We start from the raw sequence: 21,056 nt of genomic DNA, 5'->3' as shown, positions 1-21,056 counted from the left end.
GGAAGTGAACAAATGACAATTATTTTAACACAATAACATCATAATTTATTTCATGTCCTTTCCCATATAAAAAAAAAATGTACCCATTGCCACTCAACATAAACATCTATAACTTACATAAAACTTCAATCTTTTGACTTTAAAATCTTCGAGATTGACAGTTGCCTTATTCAAAACATAAAAGTGAAAGTAAATTAGACTCGTTCTTCCCTTCTTTCATGACCAAATATTGAAATATTTGATCAAACGCAACCATTCCAAATAATATTCCTGTTATATATATATATATATATATATATATATATATATATATATATATATATATATATATATATATATATATATATATATATATATATATATATATATATATTAAAAAAGAAAAGAACTGTAAAGAAATGGAAAGAGATCTTAATTAACCAACATTTGATTTCAACCTACTAACTTTAAAATAACATTTTACGTTTAGCATATTAATTCATTAATAATAAACCATTTTCAACATGAACAATCTGTGTGCAATAATATTAACATTTACCAACAGATGGCAAAGATGAAACTTATGAGGAAATCAAAACAGTACATGCAATGAATTACCATCACCACTACATCATAATCTTCTCTCCTACAACTACTTCAATCAGCAGTGAGATTTTGAGGTTTTTAAGAACTAGCGATATTTCAGCGCTACTAATAAGGGACATTATGGAGTATATCACTGTTGCAAACACCCCATTTTTTTTTTAATGAAGAAAAAAGATAGAAGAGGGTATATCTCGCGTGTAACTAATGGAATATATTCAAATGGTTATATATGATAACTACAAATACTATACTAGACATATTAAAAATGAAAAAAAAAAAAAAACAATCACCAAAAGGAACAACCATGACTATCACTATCACTCGGTCAACAGTCTCCAGACACAGCCAAATTATCTCAGTCCATAACAGGACAGAAAGATAAAACTGATTTTTTATTTGATGTAGGCGCATAGAAGAAGCAATAATGATGGGCCTATTTTGAATCCCTTGGCAAGGGGCCAGACATTTCTCTTTCCCATTGGGATATTCAATGACAACTCATCAGATTGACTAAGGTGCATGATCATGAGAAGCAGCTTGCGATTCCAAACTGATACTAATACTGATGGCTCAAAAAACTAGCTCTATAATTGCATCTGTTAAAAATTCAATGCTGACATTGAAATCCGAGGTTCTAAAAAAAATAGGATTAACACTTGCCCAAAAGCAGAGAAAGAATCATGATTTTAGCTATCTGTTTTTTATATTACGGGTCCCCTAATTAAAATAAAATTCTCTATAATGTCATGCTATCTTGATTTCCGCTAGGATGAACAAAAAAAACCCCCAAAATAAAAAAATAAAAACCCAACAAACAAACAAAAAACTATTATTTTGATTCATAACAGACTCTGTATCTCTTCCTTCCTTATAGTTATAGGAAAGGAAACCATGACAAACAAATTCCACTCACAGAGTGAACCATACAAGTCTCATGTATACAATAACTATAACTATTGCACTTCAGTAAAATTTATTTAACCACATTAGTCAAAAATGAAGAATGGTTTTCCCCGAACTCTTTATCTCTATTTTCCCTTCCCTCCTGTGATATGGGGCAGCGTAGCTCTGCGGTACCGACTTTGCTTTGTACCTGAAAGGTACCGAGTTCGATCATCCGCCCCTGCACTGTGTGGCCTTGAACTTGAATAAGTTATCTCGTTCTAGCTCAATTTGCAGTGCTGCACTGTGGCTGACGTCTGGGTTATTCCAGTCTTCCCTTGGATTAGACCCTAGAGACAAATTACCCCTATGGGATGAATACAGGGAATTTATATTGATGACTGTGACTATTCTGTCCCCGTCGTATTTCGCGGCCGAATGGCAATTCGCGGCCGTGATTTCAGCTGTTACCCGCAACTGTCCGCGATTTTCCTGAATATTTATTTTTTGGTGGACTTTTCCCTTAACTAACTGGATACTCAGCTTTTTTTGACCGAACAACCCTTGTAGACTGACTGGGCTTCGAGTTCGATAACTCTATGTGTGTGTATTTGTAGGCATGGTCAAGACTGGAGGACTTGAAAGTTAAATTTGATGCGTGTGGCATGTCATTGCCTGAGGCAGAGCGGTTTTTCCCTGAAGGCATGGACCAGTGTGAAAAACTGGAGATGCAGGACAAGTTCTGCCAGGCCTTTTCTGGTGCCAGTCAAAAGTTGGACAAGTATATGTCCACACGAAGGCCAACTAGGGATTCAATTTATTAAACAGTTGCCTTTTTTTGATCCTAGCAGACTTATTATTATGTTTGATGACACTGATCTTTCATCTCTGCCTGGAATGAAAGAGGTGCCTGCTACAGAAATCAGGAGATACAAAGAATCTCTTGGTCCAAGGGCCTTAAAGGCCTTTATCGGATTCCGGCACGATCGGATACTAGCACACTTTTTGGTGATGACTGACCGTACCAGTATAACACCAGTATACTGTATTATTATCATTATCATTATTAATATTACTGCTGCTGAGGTAATAAACAGATGTGGTTTAAATTGAAACTTTGGCCTTTGTTTGTGCGTTTGCGAATCGCAATTTTTTCTCCCCCCCCCCCCCTGTCAGATAATGTTCCGCAAAATTTGGCAACTTTTGGCAATTTTTATGGCAACTTTTGCCCTTTTTTATGGCAACTTTTGCCCTTTTTTATGGCAACTTTTTGCAACTTTTGGGGTTTTAAATGGCAACTTTCCGCAGGGACAGACTATTCTTTTTATAAACGGTCTTTGATCCTTGTAGAACCATGTAGAAACAACCACAAAAAATGATGAATGAAACTTTCATTAATGGGTCATTGTTTGTTTTTAAGGGTTTTATGGCGTTTGCAACACATTAAGGTCATATCAGCGCCAGTAAATGGGAAGAAAATGGGATAATACAAAGTTCCAGAATTACAAATGAAGCACCCAAGAAAAGGTAAGACAAGGGGGAATTGGTTCAAATAGGAAACTGATGTAGATTCCAAGACCACACTGTCAAAGTACTTAGTTTGAGATCACCTAAAAGTAAAAGTCTCATCCGGACACAAGCACCAATCTCCATTTAGACCAACACACTCAAATGTTTACAAATCAAATATAATATGTAAACAAAACATAATACAGTGCATAACAGAGGGAGGATGATTTACAAGACAAAAAATATCATGTCCCAAAACTCTAACTATACATTTGACTGTTTCCCTCCCAGCTAGTGTACCCGGGCCTGGACAAAACTATGTAATCTCATTCCAAGACAAAGACAGAAAGCATGTTGAAAGACAGATATAGGGGGATAGAAGACACAATAAGTTCCTCCCTGCCCACTATGGAAGGTAAGGAACCCCACCCAGATTAATGGGTTACTACATCAAAAAGATTTTGTGTACTGGTCATCAAATGTCTTGCTTCTACAATCAATCAAAGGGTTGTTGAATGTCATTGAATGCCAATAAAATCAAATAAGCGTATCTATTTCCCCCCCACTGAGGGAAAATCTGGAAATTTGAGATAAGTCGAGGAAAACTGATCTTCATTCATCTACAGCAACTACCAATCATTCATTGAGTCACACAATATATACCAGGCACAAATATCTTCGTAACACTAAATGGACCATCAATTATTTAAAATGTGATGCATGAAATTACTACGGTGAACAAATAATTTATTCATAAACAACAATACAGATTTTTTCATAATCATATAGATTCAACAATGATGTTTTGAAATGTGGAATAAAATGTAAAGAGAGAAAAGGAAGAAAACATATATTTTCAAGTTTATGTAATGTTTTAAAGGGTTTTACAGCGCTCGCAACACATTTAGGTCATATCAGCACCAGTACAAAAGAAGAAAATGGGATAGTAAAAAGTTATAGAATTACAATTAAAGCACCCACGAATAAGCAAGACAAAGGGGAATTGGTTCAAATAGGGAACAGATGTAGATTCCAAGAGCACACTATCAGTGTACTTAGTTTGAGATAACTAAATGTGTCATCCAGACACAAGCACAGGTCCCCGCATAGAGGAACACACTCAATTGATTATAAATCATACATATGTAAAAGGAAAAATAATACAATGCATAACAGAGAGATGATTTACAAGGAAAAAAATATCATCTCCCAAAACTAACTAAATATTTGACTGTTTCCCTCCCAGCCAGAGTAAGGACAAAACCAAGTAATCTCATTCCAAGACAAAGACAGAAAGCAAGTTGGAAAACAGATATTGGGAGATAGAAGACACAGTATGTACCTCCCTGCCCACTATGGGAGGTCAGGAACTCCACCAAGAAGTTTATGCTAATTTACTGAGGAGTTCATTGAAATATGTCGGTTTTTGGTAAGTCTGCCCTCCGCAAGAATGACATATATGCAAGCCTGATCTTTATACACTTTATTTCAATGCATCTCAAAGATATTTTGGAATCGACATTTTGAATGGTTAGGGTATCAACAAGTAAAATATCACTACCTTATGACCTCTGGTTACTTGACATTCACGTTTGAAATAAGTGTTGCATTAATTTTTGAGTGCAGTACATACTACGTGTGTATATATATACTATACATTCAAGCTTAGTGATCTAAAATCTGACAAGTTAAAGGCGATTTCATAGACTGTAATAAAGACATTTCAAATTTTCAATAATTACATAATTGTGAAAAGCAAATGATAAACAAAACAAAATGATCTGATATCTTTGGACAGTTTTGAAAAGCAAATGATAAACAAACAATCAAAAAAAAAAAAAAACAAGAAAAACAAAAAGTTTTTTTGGGACAAAGTAATGGTTACAAATAAGTTTTCCTACGCATGACTTTTACAGATTTTCCACATAATTGTGCTATAAAAAAAAAAGACTTTCTTCATTGTATTTGATATTTCTACAAATAGAAATCCAACAACGCAATGCCGATTCCTATAATATTCAATAATAAGTGTTGTATTGCAATGATAATGTATGGAAAGTCAAAAGTATTTCAAGATACCATCCCAAACCATCACAACACATTTCACGCTATGAAGGCAAAGATTATCACTTTCTCTAGTCTTTTTTTTTTGGTAGATTATTTTATTAGATAATGAATTAAAACAGCTTAAAAAAAATTTACTGACAAAACATCGAGTATCATTAAAACTGTTATTGCACAGAATTGTGTAACTGTGCATATTGAAAAAAAGAAAACAAAAACAACAACAAAATCAAACAAACCAAACCATTAAACAAAAAGTCTTAAGAAATAATGTCATGTAAATTAGATGGTAAATAATAAAAGGTTCTAATCGCAAGAAATCACATTGATCCAAATAATTATCAATTCTAAAGCAGTCAAATACAACATTTTCAAAAATTAGTATGGGATGGGATGGGTTAGAATGAAAAGGCAGAAAAGTTGAAAAAAGTTTATGGATGAATCTAGGAAAACTCTTTTCCGAATTAATCAGGTATTTGACTAAGTATACGTTTGAGATAGTTTTTAATCACACATGCTTATATTGAACTATGAATTCCCCGTGGAAATAGGAATAAATGCATGTTCTAAAATTTGTTTTTGCAGTTTAATGAAAAAAGTTGGAATTTCTGAAGGTATGTGACAAGCGGGTGATCTCACAAAAAAACCAACCCAACAAGCTCCGGAGTAAACCTCCATATATAGAAAAGCAATTAAATCATCATGTGCTGTTAATTACTTATCATTGGAGACTCGTGCAAAACCAGAATAAAGAATAGATGAGATGAATTTGAAAGAATTGTTGAAGCTACACAATGTCAGTTTGAAGAGCAGGAGTCACAATCACCAAAATGATTTGATGCTGTTTTGATATTATTTTGCTTCATTAAGATAAATTTAGCACCATATTTGATTTAAAAGTCACAGTAGTTGAAATAAAAACAGCATAAGCACAGAGGTGACGGTGAATGTGCTTTGATGTATGCAATCAGACCTGCCAATGGCAACAAACAAAAATTCTGTTGGTTTCTTTTTAAAAATTAAAACATCAATCAGGGTTGCCAATTCGGGGGGCAAAAATTTACTGAACTTTCACATGAACACATAGACTGGCCCGTTCTGAGTGCTAAACTCCAGTATAAGACATTATGTACTTACTTTTATTCCATTTGGCAGGTGATTGGAGAATATATTGAGTGCTTACAACATACTGAATTACGTAAATAAACAGAAAATTGACAACCTTGATCAATTAAATAAATCTGTATCCACCTGAAAAGCATTATTTCCAACGTTACTCTTATTGTGAATTATCAATGTTAAACGCTTTAGAACTGATATAATGTAATTCAAATCAATCACAAATTAATATCTAAGCAATATAGTAACATTTTCAACAATTTTCATTAAAATTTTTTGAATAACTGGAGGAAAAAACGTTGAACAAAATGTGAACTCTGCACAAAATCTATATGACCTATCTAATCTCTTTAAGCATACCTGCCAACATATGCTGAAAAAAAAAAGAAGAGTCAAACTAAAAAAAAAAAGAGTCTGGGGAAAAAAATAGGGGTAAATCTAAATTTTATTTAAAAGACTGTACTTACACGAAAAGGGTAGGGGGCTGCTGCTGTAGACTGTAGATGTAACTTATGAGTCTCTATTTAATCTTACAAATATTTCCTTTCATTTCACTGTAATATATCCGATACTTTTTATGAAAGTTGCCCAGCATCCCTTAATGAGTATTACCTAATACCACAAATTTTTAAAAGTTGCACTCACCAACATGAAACATTATCGCATTTTCTTTATCTAAAATTGTTTGTTGTTTTTTTTGGTCAAGACACGAGTTTTCCATCTTACGGTCGGGCACTCAATAATCCGATTTTATTGGGGTGCTTGGCAGGTATGCTTTAAGAGGCAAGTCTGTGCAATGCACCAGACTTTGATTAACATCTAATAACGATAAATCTGAATGAGCAACATATAATAATATACATGATTCGTTTTGAAATTGACCATAAGTTGCACTTAGAGGAGTGAGTAAATCAAATATAATAAATATTTCAAAATAGATGAAAACAATGTGATTTCATAAAATGTCACATAAATTGCCTTGAACAGTTACAGCAGTTCAAAAAAGAAAACCAATCACACTTTTCTTTCTTCCTGACTATTTCACTCAAATTAAAAATCACTCTTGAACCAGGTTCACAAATCATGTTTCTGTTATTCTCGATGTGTCAGTACAAAGATACCCAGGAATGCTAAGATGGCATACTGGAGAAGAAAGAAAAAAACAAAAACAAACATTCCTATGTAAATTAAATGAATTCAGATTTGAAACATACCATTAATTAATTGAAAAGCAACAGTTGAACTTGCTTTGAAGCAACACATTAAGAATAAATTTTATAAGTGATTTGCCATGCACAAGGCAGTTCATAATTCAGAATTGCCAACCAGCATCAGCCAATACATTAATAACGTTAATATAGATTTTTAAAAAAATCAGACTGTTTTTCTCATATTCCCCCATATATCTGTGATAGTCTTCTGTGTTGATACTGAGTTCTACATCTAGTTGGAAACAACTGCATCTGACTCTTCTATTTCTATCATATTTATCTTTCATTTATCACCTATGATTTTTCGCAATCAGCCTATCAAACCTATGAAGCCCCGTTTTTCACGATCGACAGATAAAAACTCTGAAGTCTACATGGAGCTTTGCGCACCACGTTTAAATTAAATTCGGGAGGATCAATCCTCCTGTGACCAGGTCTGATCCTCCCAAAATTAAATAAAAGCCGTATGTGGACTTCAGAGTTTTGATCTTCCGATCATCTATATTTTGGTCCATATTTCCATTGTGTGACCGTGACCTAAAAGTGTATCAAAATATGAGAAATCATATTGGTTGGCAAGCCTGAAAATCTCATCAGCCTTTTCCAATTAATAGTTGATTAATGTTGCATATCTTATGTTTTGTTTTAGTTTCGGGGGATGGGGAACAGGACCAAAGATTTCATTGGTAGAGTTCTCGACTGGGAGGAGAGGGATGGTTGAGTTTTTTCAGATCCCCTGACGACCCAGGAGTAATAAGCAAGCGAAGTCTGTCAATTGTAAGATCTGATAAATGTTACTTTAGGATAGACTGCGACAGAGGAGCGTCCTACCCAAAAGCAAGCTAGCAGGTTACAGGTTATTGCCTCTATCCATTTACCACTACACAAATCAGGATGAACTTCAACTCCACACGGACCCTATGGCTCTTGGTTGTGATTGTATTTTACAAGACAACAAGTTGCTTTTTAATAATCAGAGTGGAAGGTGTTTCATCTTGAAATCAAATGGCATTTAGTATGGAGTTGATAACATCATAATACTCTGGTACAACTGTTATTGGGTAAAATACTATACTCATGAAATATGGCGCAATATTTTACACTTTTCAAGTGTGCTGCAAATTTCACAGTAGAGTGAATGAGTATGTATGATTTTGTATGTTCCTGTCCTCAAATGAAGCTTTTGAGTAATTTTAATAAAACATAAAAATGTGTCCAGCTGAGCAGAAGAGACATGCAATATGCATAGGGATATAGACAGAACAGCAGTTAAATTTGTATCTTTTAAAATATATTATCCAAAGTGCAGGGAATTGATTCAGAACTATGTTCTTGAAATAACTCCGAAATATGAATATCGTATTGCAATATAGGCTTTGGCTTCAATTATTGTCATAAGCACGATGAGTCGGCAAAGTGAAAAGGACATTTCATAAACATCTGGAAGGCCTGTGTCCAACCAAACTTTTGGCATTATCGTTTTACCTGGAGCCAAAGACACCCCCCCCCCCCGAACTAATTGCTCACCTTGCAGCTGGCACATTAGTTATTTCAGTCATTCCTCAAATTACCCATTAAATAATGAGGTTTCCCATGGGAATTAGATGTGTATAGATGACATTAAATGACTTAGTTTATACAAACCTTAAATTTTGGATAATCGTTCATCAAAATTGTTACAATTCCAGCATATGGCAAAAATCTGGAGATGAAAATACAAAAGAAATTGAAACTGTATGACTGAAATTTTTTTTAGCTTGTATAATTTATAATACCATTAAATTATTATATAATATATACACACCTTGTATAGAAGAAACATCCATTTTTTGAAAATGATAAATCCTCTCTTTCTTTAATAGTATAATAATTATTTCAACAAAGATGCTTTGTATGAAACACTAAAACTGCAATGGAGAAGCAACTTTAGAAGCAAATAAGAGGGTGAAGAGGAGGAGGAGAAGATGAAGAAGAGGGTGAAGAGAAGGAGGAGGAGATGAAGAAGAAGAGGGTGAAAAAGAGGAGGAGGAGAGAAGACGAAAAAGAAGAAGAAGAAGAATAGGAGTGGATGACAATAGGAAGAAATGAGTAGCTGGGAATGAAAATATATCGTGCAAATTCAACCCAGCAATTTCACAAAACTGAGAATTTAGAATTTCAATTTATTTATTTTTTTAAATGATAATAGATTTTGAGCATATTTTAAATCTGAGCAAAGCACTACATTCTTAATAATTATCAAAGGCTCAATGACAATCACATATTCAATCAATATATAAACACATACGCTTTTGCTCTGCCAACAACATCTTTCTTTTGCAGCCATAACTGTCCCCGAGCGTACAGTCCCCTGTCATCTACTGAATTGTTATCCCCCTTCGTCAAAAATTTGAGGGACCCATCCGACCTGAAGGAAGCAATTTACATAGTTGAATACAATGACATTGATTTTGCATACTACTAAAAACTCAGGGATGGGAAGAGTGAGAGCAAGACACACACACACACACACACATATATATATATATATATATATATAATATATATTATAAGAGAGAGAGAGAGAGAGAGAGAGAGAGAGAGAGAGAGAGAGAGAGAAGAGAGAGAGAGAGAGAGAGGAGAGAGAGAGAGAGAGAGAGAGAGAGAGAGAGAGAGAGAGAGAGAGAGTATTTCGAAATATTATTCTTTTATCTTCAATATATATGTTTGTATTATATATAAAGTGTAGTTATAGTAGTAGTAGTAGTAGTAGTAGTAGTAGTAGTAGTAGTAGTAGTAGTAAAAGCAGTAGATTTAGTATGAAATCTTATGTTTTGTTTGTTATTAAAGGGCTTTATGGCGCTTGCAATACATTAAGGTCATATCAGCACCAGTAAAAAGGAAGATAATGGGACAGTAAAAAGTTCTAGAATTACAATTAAAGCATCCAAGAAAAGGTACGACAAATGGGAATTGGTTCAAATAGGAAACGGATGTAGATTCCAAGAGCACTTTATCAAAGTACTAAGTTTGAATCACCTAAAAGCACAGGTCCCCATTAAGCGGAATACACTCAAATGTTTACAAATATATATAATATGTAAACAAAACACAACATAGTGCACAACAGAGAGATGATTGACAAGACAAAAAATATTATCTCCCAAAACTCTAACTATACATTTGACTGCTTCCCTCCCAGCTAGGGTATCCTGCCAGGGCCAGGACAAAACCAAGTAATCTCATCTCAAGACAAAGACAGAAAGAAAGTTGGAAAACAGATTAGGGGGGACAGAAGACACGGTAAGTGCCTCCCTATCCACTATGGGAAGTCAGGAACCCCACCCAGATAGCAAATCTTAAAAACCAAAATAAAAACTAAAATATTAGTGAAAATCAGAAGCATAAATAACAAAACTGAAATAATTATAGAAATAAACATGACACCTGAATTTCCCTGACACTATCACTTTCACTATTATCTTTATAAATAATTTAAAATGAAATCCTCAACTGCATTAACCGGAAAATATCAGGACCTCACAGAATTCTGCAAATACGCAGAAAACTGAGAATGCTGTATTTAACAACTACATTACCTTAGATGAAAATTTACGATCATTTACGGCATTCAGTGTTAGACACACTCTGAGACAATAAGAGTTACCTACTCCAGTTCAGAGAAAGTAATTGAAGCCCCCCCCCCCCCCCCCACCTGAAAGACCCAAATCAAACCTACTTTTCATGGATTTTCAGGACTCTGTGAACAATGGGAATGTCTCTCCCCTCAATTTTGAATACTACAATCTCTCCAACTCTGATGGGCTCCTCCCTGTGGTTTGTCAACAACAGCAAATCACCTCTGTGAAAAGCAGGTTCCATGCTGCCACTGTAAAGAAAAGAAAGAAACCCCATAAAGTATAAATGACAGGATGTCTTTTTAATGCATTTGAAACTTTTAGTTTTAAAAATCATCTAGCATATAATCCAGATCATGCCCCATATGTATATATATACCGTATTTCTGTTGATTATGTAGCTAGTGGTTCTTTGGGAAGTATGTATCGATTAGTTTCTGGAACTGCTGTCCAATGTTGGCGCTGACATTTTTGTCAAAAGGTGGATTGAACCAAGTAATATGCTGATTTCTTATTTTGCATTCTTCACTTGTGTGTTGGCGTTTATATGAGACGGGGGAATCTGTGTATTCAAATGATGCGTTGTATCCGCTTTTTGTGAGTGCTTCTTTCCAGGGAGCGACTGCAATGTTGAATATCTCTATGTTACGAATGTTTGCTCGCACGCAGTGCTAATTTTTTTTTAGTATACTTTCAATGACGGAATAAGAGTGGTTGCTGTTTTTATTAATGTAGCTAATGATGTTATTTGGTTTTCTGAACAGTTGGAATGAATTGGATTTTATGTCGAATGTGACGTCAAGGAAGTCAACTGTTTTTTTGTTATCGTGATTTTCAAACTGTTGTTTTGAAATATTTTGCAGATTTGTTTTGTAACGTTTTCGTTCGCAATTGGTCGTTTATTGCTTATAGCGAGCCCATCATCTCTATAGAGGCCGATGTACGTATGTGTGCATTGAAATTGTGAAAGGATGTAAAGTCTGACCAGTTTGCATGTTTCAGCGCCGCGAATGAACCCATTGTAATCATTTTGCTGCTTTGTCGACGGTGTGCTGTCATAGTATAGTGTGCTGAAAAAAAAAAAAGTTGTCCACTGATTCATGTTGTACCAATTTTCAAAATACATGCTCTGAAAAAAATCAGAAAATTTTTTTATTTTAATAATTCTTTGGCTCATTTTCTCTTTAGTTCAGAAGTATTCATGAATACGAATAGTGGACCGCAACCAGACAGAAGTATTCATCATATAGAAGAACTAAATTTTTGCGAGAAATCACGCTCTATTTGACGGTATATAAAATGTTTGATTTTTTAAAAGACAGATTATTGTTGGAATCAATGGTTGGCATGTCGATATCACCATCTTGAGGTACAATTTTTGTCAATATAGGCGATCTATATTTACTAATGTTATTTAGTGAAAAAAACCCCCCAAAAAACAGGGAATCTTTGTCATCTGTGAGATGACAGGATGATCCTGTTAAGGCACACTATAACACTATAACTTAAATGTCTTATTAATTATTATTTTGTTCACATACATTCACATCATAATTTGTCATTGTGAATTATACTGAACTGACGATTCAATTTTTCTTTCTTTTTTTTTTTCTTCTTTAATTACTATTACTGTATTTTACCTATAAATTCTATACCGGAGACAGGTTTGTGCTCCTTGAGGTGAAACAAAACAATTCAATGCATAGCTGGATGTTTCTTGCACAAATCCCCCCCCCCCCTTCCCCCTTTCATACCCCAAATCAAAAATACAATGACTAACCTGAGAACAACAACGATTGGACTCTCGCTTCCTGTTGCAACCATTAATCCTTTCCATATCATCAAAGCTGATGAAACTATCATGCCAAAATTCAGTACTTGATAGTACAGCTGTAACAATTTAAAAAAAAAATAGTAGGGTGCAATAATGTAAATAATAAATGTATTATTATGTACATAGTGATCATAATTGAAATGCATAATATCACTGTTGATATAGATAAAATAAAATAAAAGAATAAAAATAAACATTTATAAAGTGAATTTCCCACAATATACCATGCTTGATGGGCTTCACAATGTTTCATTTATTTCCCCAGCAGTCTATATGGAACCATATTTCCATTTCATACAGTACCTGTTTCCTGTCTGGCATCCATTTTTGTAATAACATATTACAATATTCGTCACTGCCTTTAGCCAGGTACTCATTCACACCCGAGTTGAATGGGTTAATGTGTGTAAAACACCTTACTCAAGGATACAATGTTGGGACCAGACTTTTCTAAGGTCACTGATATCTATCCAGTCACAGACCATGCTCATCGCTTGATTTTATGGCAAGATGAGCCTCACTTAATTTAGCTATAGCATAGAAAGCATGAAATGTGAAATAAAAAAATATATATTTACTAATATCATATAAAGTATTCCATAAACTACTTATATCCTTTACTGTAATGATCCCTTATTTCAGAAGATCCTCTAGTCATAGTCATGACACTTGTCAATGTCAATCATAGAATCATAGGAAAGAGAGGAAATTTGATGTGCAAATCTCATTATCTTACTGTTTGTAATTTTACTGTAACTTAATTGCATGTAATGTATATATATATAATATGTTTTCCTATTTCTGACATAAGTGTGGAAGAAACCGAGAGAGGAGAGAATGAGCAGAATGGTTAATCGGTGAATGTATGTGCACGTGTATGTGCATGCATGTATGTTATTATGAGGTTAGGGAGTGTGATTAGGACTCAAAATATAATTGTGTTTGTGTATCATATATGGTGTATGTAACTCACTCTGTTGCATATAGCTATTTCTCACATACAGAGAGGAAAGAATGGAGGAGAGTGAGTGAGTGAGTGAGTGAGTGAGAGAGAGAGAGAGAGAGAGAGAGAGAGAGAGAGAGAGAGAGAGAAAGGAGGGAGGAAGACAGAGAGAACACAATCCCTATCTTTAGAAGAAGAGAGAGAAAGGGAGAAAGAAGGAAAGAGAGGAGAGAAACACAGGAAGAGAGAGAAAATAAAGAGGGACTGGAGGAGAGAATAAAAGTTTGTTTGTTTTTTGTTTTTAAGCGTTTTACGGCGCTTGCAACACATTTAGGTTATATCAGCGCCAGTAAAAAGGAAGAAAATGGGATAGTACAAATTTCTAGAATTACAATTAAAGCAGCCAAGAAATAGTAATTCAAAGGGGAACTGAGAACAAATAGGGATCAGATGCAGAATCCAAGAGCACACCACCAATGTACTTAGTTTGAAATCACCTACAAGTCTCATCCAGACACAAGCACAAAATCCAACAAAGAGGAACACACTTAAATGCATACATTATACATTCAAAATAAAAATAATAATACATATCAGAGAGATGATTTACAAAGAAAAAAATATCATCTCCCAAAACAATAACTATGCATTTGACTTTGACTGTATCCCTCCCAGCTAAGATTCCGGCCAGTGCCAGGACAAAAGCAAGTAATCTCATTCCGAGACAAAGACAGAAAGCATGTTGGAAAACAGATATAAGGGGATAGAAGACACAGTATGTACCTCCCTGCCCACTATGGGAGGTCAGGATAGAGAATGAAAGGAAGAGAGCGGAAGAGAGAAATAACAGAGAGGGGGAGAGAGAGAGAGGGAGAGAAAAAAAAAAAAAAAAAAGAGAGAGAGAGAGAGAACACAATCTGAGAACATGACCGTTGTCTTTCTGTCAAAGCACAAGCTTACAGCTATTGATACAGGAAAAATATTATAATATGGAGTATGACAGACCTGCCAAATTGAAAACTTCAAATTTAGACTTTATGTCAATTTTTAGTAATTTGACAAGGAAATTAGTCATTTCTGAAGTCATGTACGAACAACCACAGTTTGACCTTACATCGTCATACTTATGTGCTGTAGAAATGCTTTATTCATTATTATTATAGTTATTATCATTATCATTATTAACATCATTATTATGGTGGTAGTAGTATTAGTAGTTCTTTGTATCATTATTATTACTAGGGAGTTTAATAGAAATTCTAAATGTACCTCACACACTTGTCATATGAAAGAGCTGGCAACATAGATTACAAAACAGTTTGAATTTTGTTTCTATCTTGATTAGAAATGTAGTTACGGCAGTTCAAAGCCTGAAATTTCAGACCGATTTTTACCCCAAAATTACCATTGCAAAGTTGTGACCGAAATCGCGTGATGTTAATAAAAAATGTTTAAACGGTCAATATGGAGTTCTTATCATATATTGTATACCAAAATGTTCGTCTTATCGAGGACAATACATTTACATTAATAAAGAGGAAGATAAACATTTCAAATTAACACATTATTACATAATATAACGCAAATTTTACATAATTAAAAACTCGGCTAGGCGTAAGAAACAATTTGCTATATCACTTTTGGATTTAATTCCAATATCTCACTGAAACAATTGCAAATAATTCCCCTCTTTGAATTAATAAATAGAGAATAAAAAAGGGTTTGAGAGTATTTAAATGAAAAGATATAAACATGTTGTGTAATGACATAATGAGTTTATTTTTACCTCTGGCAATTTAAATGCATATAAATAAAATGGTAGATTGAAAAAGTTCAAATAAATTGAAACAGATTCCCTATTATAATTCGAAGGAAAGTTCTGGCTTTTAATACTTAAAAAATTCTGCTGAACCACTTTGGGTTTATTGCTATTACATCATTTGAACTGACAATTAATATAATTTTATCCCCCCCCCCCCTTTTTCTCTCAATGTGTGGGGGTGTCAAAATGTATAACTAATAGAACTTCTTACCATAATAATCATTAAGGCTAAGGCGTTTAGAATATGGATACAAATGATAACAAAATATCTAAACATAAGGGAAAGAAACTTGATGATATGAACTTGATGGCAAAGTAAAAAAATAAATTAAAATTAAAGCAATTGGTATTTTTAAAATATCGATATTATTAATATCGGATTTCACAGAGAGAAGAAATATACGAACTTTTAAAACAAAAACTATAAAATTCCCATAAATAAAGTTGAAAAGTATGTATTCAAAATAAAAACATAGTAAATAATAGTACTGAAAATATTATGGACTAAATTTAAAATATCGATATGAATATTGATATCGTCGGGCAGCCATGATGAGAAGATAATGTAAACATGGCATTTCGGCGCAGAGTTAAAAGGTGTCTGCGCATAGAAATACAGCCCTGAAATTTGGCATGAATAAAGTTTAGATGTTATTCTAAAAACAAGCGTTTAAATTTTAAAAACACACGCGGTAAATAAAAAAATAAATGCACTTGAAAATTGCCAAATTTTAACTTCATATAACTTCTGGAATTACAGTGCACTCTGGATACGTCGACGTTGCCTAAGTCGATTTTTACCCAAGTCAATTTTTTTTCTTGGTCCCTCCCCCTTCTTCATATATAACATTAGTAAAAAAAATAAACTCCCCATAAGTCGATGTTCTTATCACTCATGACTACAATAAAGTCACAAATAAACAAGTATTTCCATTGGTTAAAAAAGCTACCAGTACGAATTTTCAGTGGTTCAGAATATATCCGCGAACGATTGGCACACATCGATGTGATGTAGGTGCTTTGCCTGACGTCCGTGTTCAATGTACATAAGCAGTATTGAATAACTTTAATTTCTCCATCTCAAATTTTACATTGTCGCAACTTCAAGTTCAAGATTGTTTTTTGGGTCTACTCCCAGGCCATCCTATGTAATGCCCCTCTTAATTAGTATCAATTTTATCAAGAATTCAAGTCAAATCTACGACTACAATGGCCAACCTATCGCGGAAAAGGAAGATTAGATGCATTTGGAGTCTGGCATGCGACAGAAAATCATCGCATAGGAAATTGGCATACCGGCTATTTCTGTCTCGACGATTTACAAGAAGCATGACCTTGACCTAGAGGCTCCTACCCTTCCGCTTTTCGCGGAATAATTTCACTTAATTGGTATACATTCCACATTCAAGGCAAAAATTCCGCCACACATTTTGTGTGTCTGATTAGTCCCTTCAAAGTGTGTGCTGCTGATGTCGGATAATATTATATGTTTGGGAGGGGGGTTGACCGAAGTATTATTATTATTATCATTATTATGGTGACTCCAATTTGTTGATTGGTTTGCTTTGTTCACATGCGTTTTTGCTCATTTGGTTACACTCCGGTTAAGTTGATTTTCGGATAAGTCGATTTTTTTTCTCGGTTCCCCTGGGCATCGTCTTATCCGGAGTCCACTGTATTAATGGATTTTTCCTTAATTGGCACCATTTAAAAGGAAATTGAAAGATGAAAATAATGATACCAAAATATCTGCGATATTCCTCTTTATAATTAAGTTATGCATCTTTAATTGAACCCCCCAAAACGCGAACGGCAATTTCCAGTCACAACTTTCCTGTGGGCGAGTTGGGTCACAATTTGACTGCCACTGCTGCTGCTCACTAAACTGCCAATTATTACTATTATTAATATTATTATTATTACTTAAGTATAGTGAGAATTATTAAAAATTCGTAATTTTCAACAAAATTTCATGTTTTCGTAACTGGCAATGAAATTTGTCTAAAATTCGTAAAATTACGAAAAAATTGTGAGAATCGGCAGGTTTGGTAAGATGAAGATGGTGATGGCGTTATCAAATATATAGTTATAGGGGAATGGTGAAATAGAAGGATGGTAAAGGAAATATTTGGAAGGTTGATGTGATGATGAGGATGAATGATGATAATGTTGTTGATGACGATAATGTTATGTATGTTCTGTATTACTGTATTGATTGTTATAAATGTGTAACCAAATGACAAATTGCCCCTATTTTGAGGACAATAAAGACATATCATTATTATTATTAGACGTCTAGTAGTAGTAGTAGTAGTAGTAGTAGTAGTAGTAGTAATAGTAGTAGTAGTAGTAGTAGTAGTAGTACTAAACATATGCCTGGGGAATGGTAGTCCGCTCCCCGATCATGTGGAACGTATTTATTGTTGTGTTTCAATGTTTGTTGTTGTTTGGCTATTAAGTTGCTGTTGTGAATTGTTTACATCTTTGGGTGTCTTTTTGTGAGTTCCAGTTCCATTCACTATTTTGTGTGTTATAATTATAATACTTACTTTCTGTGAGTTTGTGACGTCACCATGGTTATAAAACTGATCTTCCCTCCTTTTCGGAAGGTCTTCTTACTACAATATTCATAATGGATTGTTGATTGAAATTAGTCAAGTATTGACTGTGTTTTTGTTGCTTTTATTACCAGACGAACATACCCGCGGAGACTATTTACGTGATGCGTGGATGCATTGGCAAGGCATTTTTAACCTCCCATATGTCCTAAACGTATGGAGACGCCCACTTTCCTATATTTTACCTATCGAGAACCAGATGGAGAAATCCGTTCACGACACCCTTTTTCTTTTAACTTCAAAAAAATGCCAATGAAAAAGAAATAGAAAGTAAGAAAAATCCAGTGTCCAAAATCATGACACTGGAACTGGACTGACACGCTGGTTGTTTGTCAAATTCAAAGTATCGGTGAAATCAACCCGCTCGACAGGGACCACGTCTTTACAAATGTACCGCTTTTGGAATTAGAAGTCTATTGCACACTGACCGCCTGTTTAGAAAAAGGCATGAGTACTTGACTCGGGGACCTCCTAATACTTATATTATACTCATCGTCATCAGTTCAGATCATCAGCCTTGCATCTCCACCTCCACCTTCCTACAAACAGCAACGTTTAAACATTATATTTTTTTGAAAAAGTCTTTGAATCTATAGGAAGCCCTCAAACGGACATCTTATTTTTCTCATTTACTTGTGATACTGACCTGACGTTTGTTCATACGTCGTACTTCATCAAAAAACTCAAAATCTAGGCCTCCCATATTGTATGATTGAAACCAAAACACCGGTCCGAATTTGTTTTCTTTTCACGATGATGTGTATTCTCGTTTTTCTCCCTTGATTCTCCGTAAATCTCGGTAAATCGCGAGACCCTCAAAAATCGATCGGGAGTAGGGTTGCCAATTTGGCAGATTTTCTACCAAATGTCCTTTTTTTGGCAGAATTTGAAGTCGTCTGGCAGAGAAAAATCGGTTTGGCAGATATTTGGCAGATTTTATTTTCCGAGGCCTAGGGATGAATGTATAGGTCTACTCCACGTTTTCCATGGCAATTTTTATGTATGAGTGATTTTTTTAAACTTGGGAAATGAAAAAAAAAATTTATGACATCGGCCTTGAGAATTTTTTGTTTAACAAAACTGATGAGTTTTCACAGGGGGTACTATAAATAGTACGGTTTGGCAGATTTTTGTGGTATCTGGCAGATTTTTTTTATCCAGTTGGCAGAATGACTGAAATCAATCTGGCAACCCTGATCGGGGGTTTAACTTGATATCGTTTGTCCTACTACAACTGCCTGCACTAGTAACTAGTCTACCTGCACTCTCACTATTTTTTGAAATGATTTATAAAAAAAAAATGGAACGCTTTTTTTTTAGACTAGAGACTGAGATCCTAGAAATAGGAGAGCTACCGCTAGCGTTAGCTCTCCTATTTCTAGGCTGAGACAATGCAGAAATTTTTTGGTCCAAGCAGTAGAGCACAATCCAAAGTTTCTTGCACAAGGGGAACAACCTTGTAAAAAATCAAAAAAAAAAGGAAATCTGTACTTACATCCCCTCCCAAATTTAACGAAGTTATCTTGTCAGTTAAAAAAAGGAAAGGAAATGATTCGTTTTTCCTCTTGGAGTTTTGTTTATGTGTGTGTGTGTGTGTGTGTGTGTGTGTGTGTGTGTGTGTGTGTGTGCGTGTGTTTGTGTGTGTTTGTGTATGGGTGTGCGAGAGAGAGAAAGAAAGAAAGAGAGAGAGAGACACACACACACACACACAGAGAAAGAGAGAGAGAGAGAGAGAGAGAGAGAGAGAGAGAGAGAGAGAGAGAGAGAGAGAGAGAGAGAGAGAGAGAGAGAGAGAGAGAGAGAGCTTTTGCCAAGATGAGGGTCATTTAAATCGATCGACATTTAAGGGCGAGTTTTCTTGGTAAATTTCTAAATAAGCCTACATGTTTATCCAGAGTACCTACGGTAGTGTTTAAATAGACCAAGTTTCCAGGTTTTGACTATAGGATTCAATTTTGTGGCCTGGCTCATTATGCTGATTGTTCTGTGTTGGACACAGTTGGATTTTTTTTTTTTTTTTTGGGGTGGGGGGGGGGGGGGGGGGGGGGGGGGGTATGGTAATGAATATCGATTGTCTTAAAACATTAGGCAGTTCACCCTTTTCGTATATGGACATTAAAGGCTTTTATCAGAATGGCTATTCCTAGATCGCCGAGAGCGCCAATTCTATTGAGAAACCATCTTGGCCCACCGCTTTCCCCGTTTTCATCTCTACTTCTCGCATAATCTGGGGACCCAGACCCTGGGGAAAGTAGAGATTTCTTTATCCAAGATCGTCCCTCTTTTGTCATCCGCGTAAAGTTTTTTTTTGTATACTGCCCAACGTTCCGAAATTTTGTTGTTGTCGATAAGTATATTACCGTTTGCGTCTTTAACGCATTTTCTTGCCATGGCTGGTCGTTTTCCACTTAGATCTTGTATTGACTGGTAGAATTGTTTGGTGTTAGATTGTTTTAGTCTTTCAATTCTGTGAACATGTTCAATATAATCTTCCTTTGCTCTCTTACACTCATGTTTTATACTATTATTAGCTTCTTTATATTCACTGCTGTTGTTTCTAGTTTTCGTCTTTCATTCATCAGTTTCAAGATCTTGTCATTCATCCATTTTTGTTTTGATTCGTGTTTTTTCACAGATGGAATAGTTAATAGTTTCTCTTGCAGATTCTGTGATGCAGTTCGATACTTGATTCCAGTACTCATATATTTATATCTGAGGTCAAGTTTTCACTTTTTTTCTTTCATGAATTCTTTGTAATCATTGTTTATTTGATCATTAATTCTCAATAGGTCTAATTGCAGTTTTGGTTCCACTTTCTTTTTCTTTTTTTGTTGTTGTTGTTGTTTAAGTTT

General features: G+C 34.7%; 1 protein-coding gene across 1 annotated transcript; it reads right to left on the bottom strand.

The window, feature by feature from the left end:
• Positions 1-3,702: 3,702 nt before the first annotated feature.
• LOC144968731 (signal peptidase complex catalytic subunit SEC11A-like) lies at positions 3,703-18,993 on the bottom strand. The gene is made up of 6 exons (XM_078907364.1): positions 18,851-18,993; positions 12,768-12,877; positions 11,089-11,238; positions 9,658-9,777; positions 9,015-9,072; positions 3,703-7,302 (listed from the first exon to the last, which is right to left on the bottom strand). The coding sequence occupies exons 1-6, from the start codon at positions 18,905-18,907 to the stop codon at positions 7,252-7,254; spliced, it is 546 nt and encodes a 181-aa protein (XP_078763490.1). The 5' UTR covers positions 18,908-18,993; the 3' UTR covers positions 3,703-7,251.
• Positions 18,994-21,056: the final 2,063 nt, after the last annotated feature.

Source organism: Berghia stephanieae, chromosome 3 (assembly GCF_034508935.2).
Source record: "Berghia stephanieae isolate SIO BIC M18660-M18661 chromosome 3, UCSD_Bste_1.3, whole genome shotgun sequence".
Taxonomy (NCBI): domain Eukaryota; kingdom Metazoa; phylum Mollusca; class Gastropoda; order Nudibranchia; family Aeolidiidae; genus Berghia; species Berghia stephanieae.
The sequence above is the reverse complement of the archived record's forward strand: the minus strand, read 5'-3'. Positions and strand labels throughout refer to the sequence as shown.

What these genes read in the sequence shown, in the direction of transcription:
- LOC144968731 (XM_078907364.1), bottom strand. Translation starts at nt 18,907, where the DNA reads ATGGGAGGCCTAGATTTTGAGTTTTTTGATGAAGTACGACGTATGAAC. An exon ending in GTCCTGAAAATCCATGAAAA is followed by an intron (nt 9,778 to 11,088) that starts GTAGGTTTGATT and finishes TGCTTCCTTCAG; the next exon opens with GTCGGATGGGTCCCTCAAAT. An exon ending in ACGATTATCCAAAATTTAAG is followed by an intron (nt 7,303 to 9,014) that starts GTTTGTATAAAC and finishes TTTCTTCTCCAG; the next exon opens with TATGCCATCTTAGCATTCCT.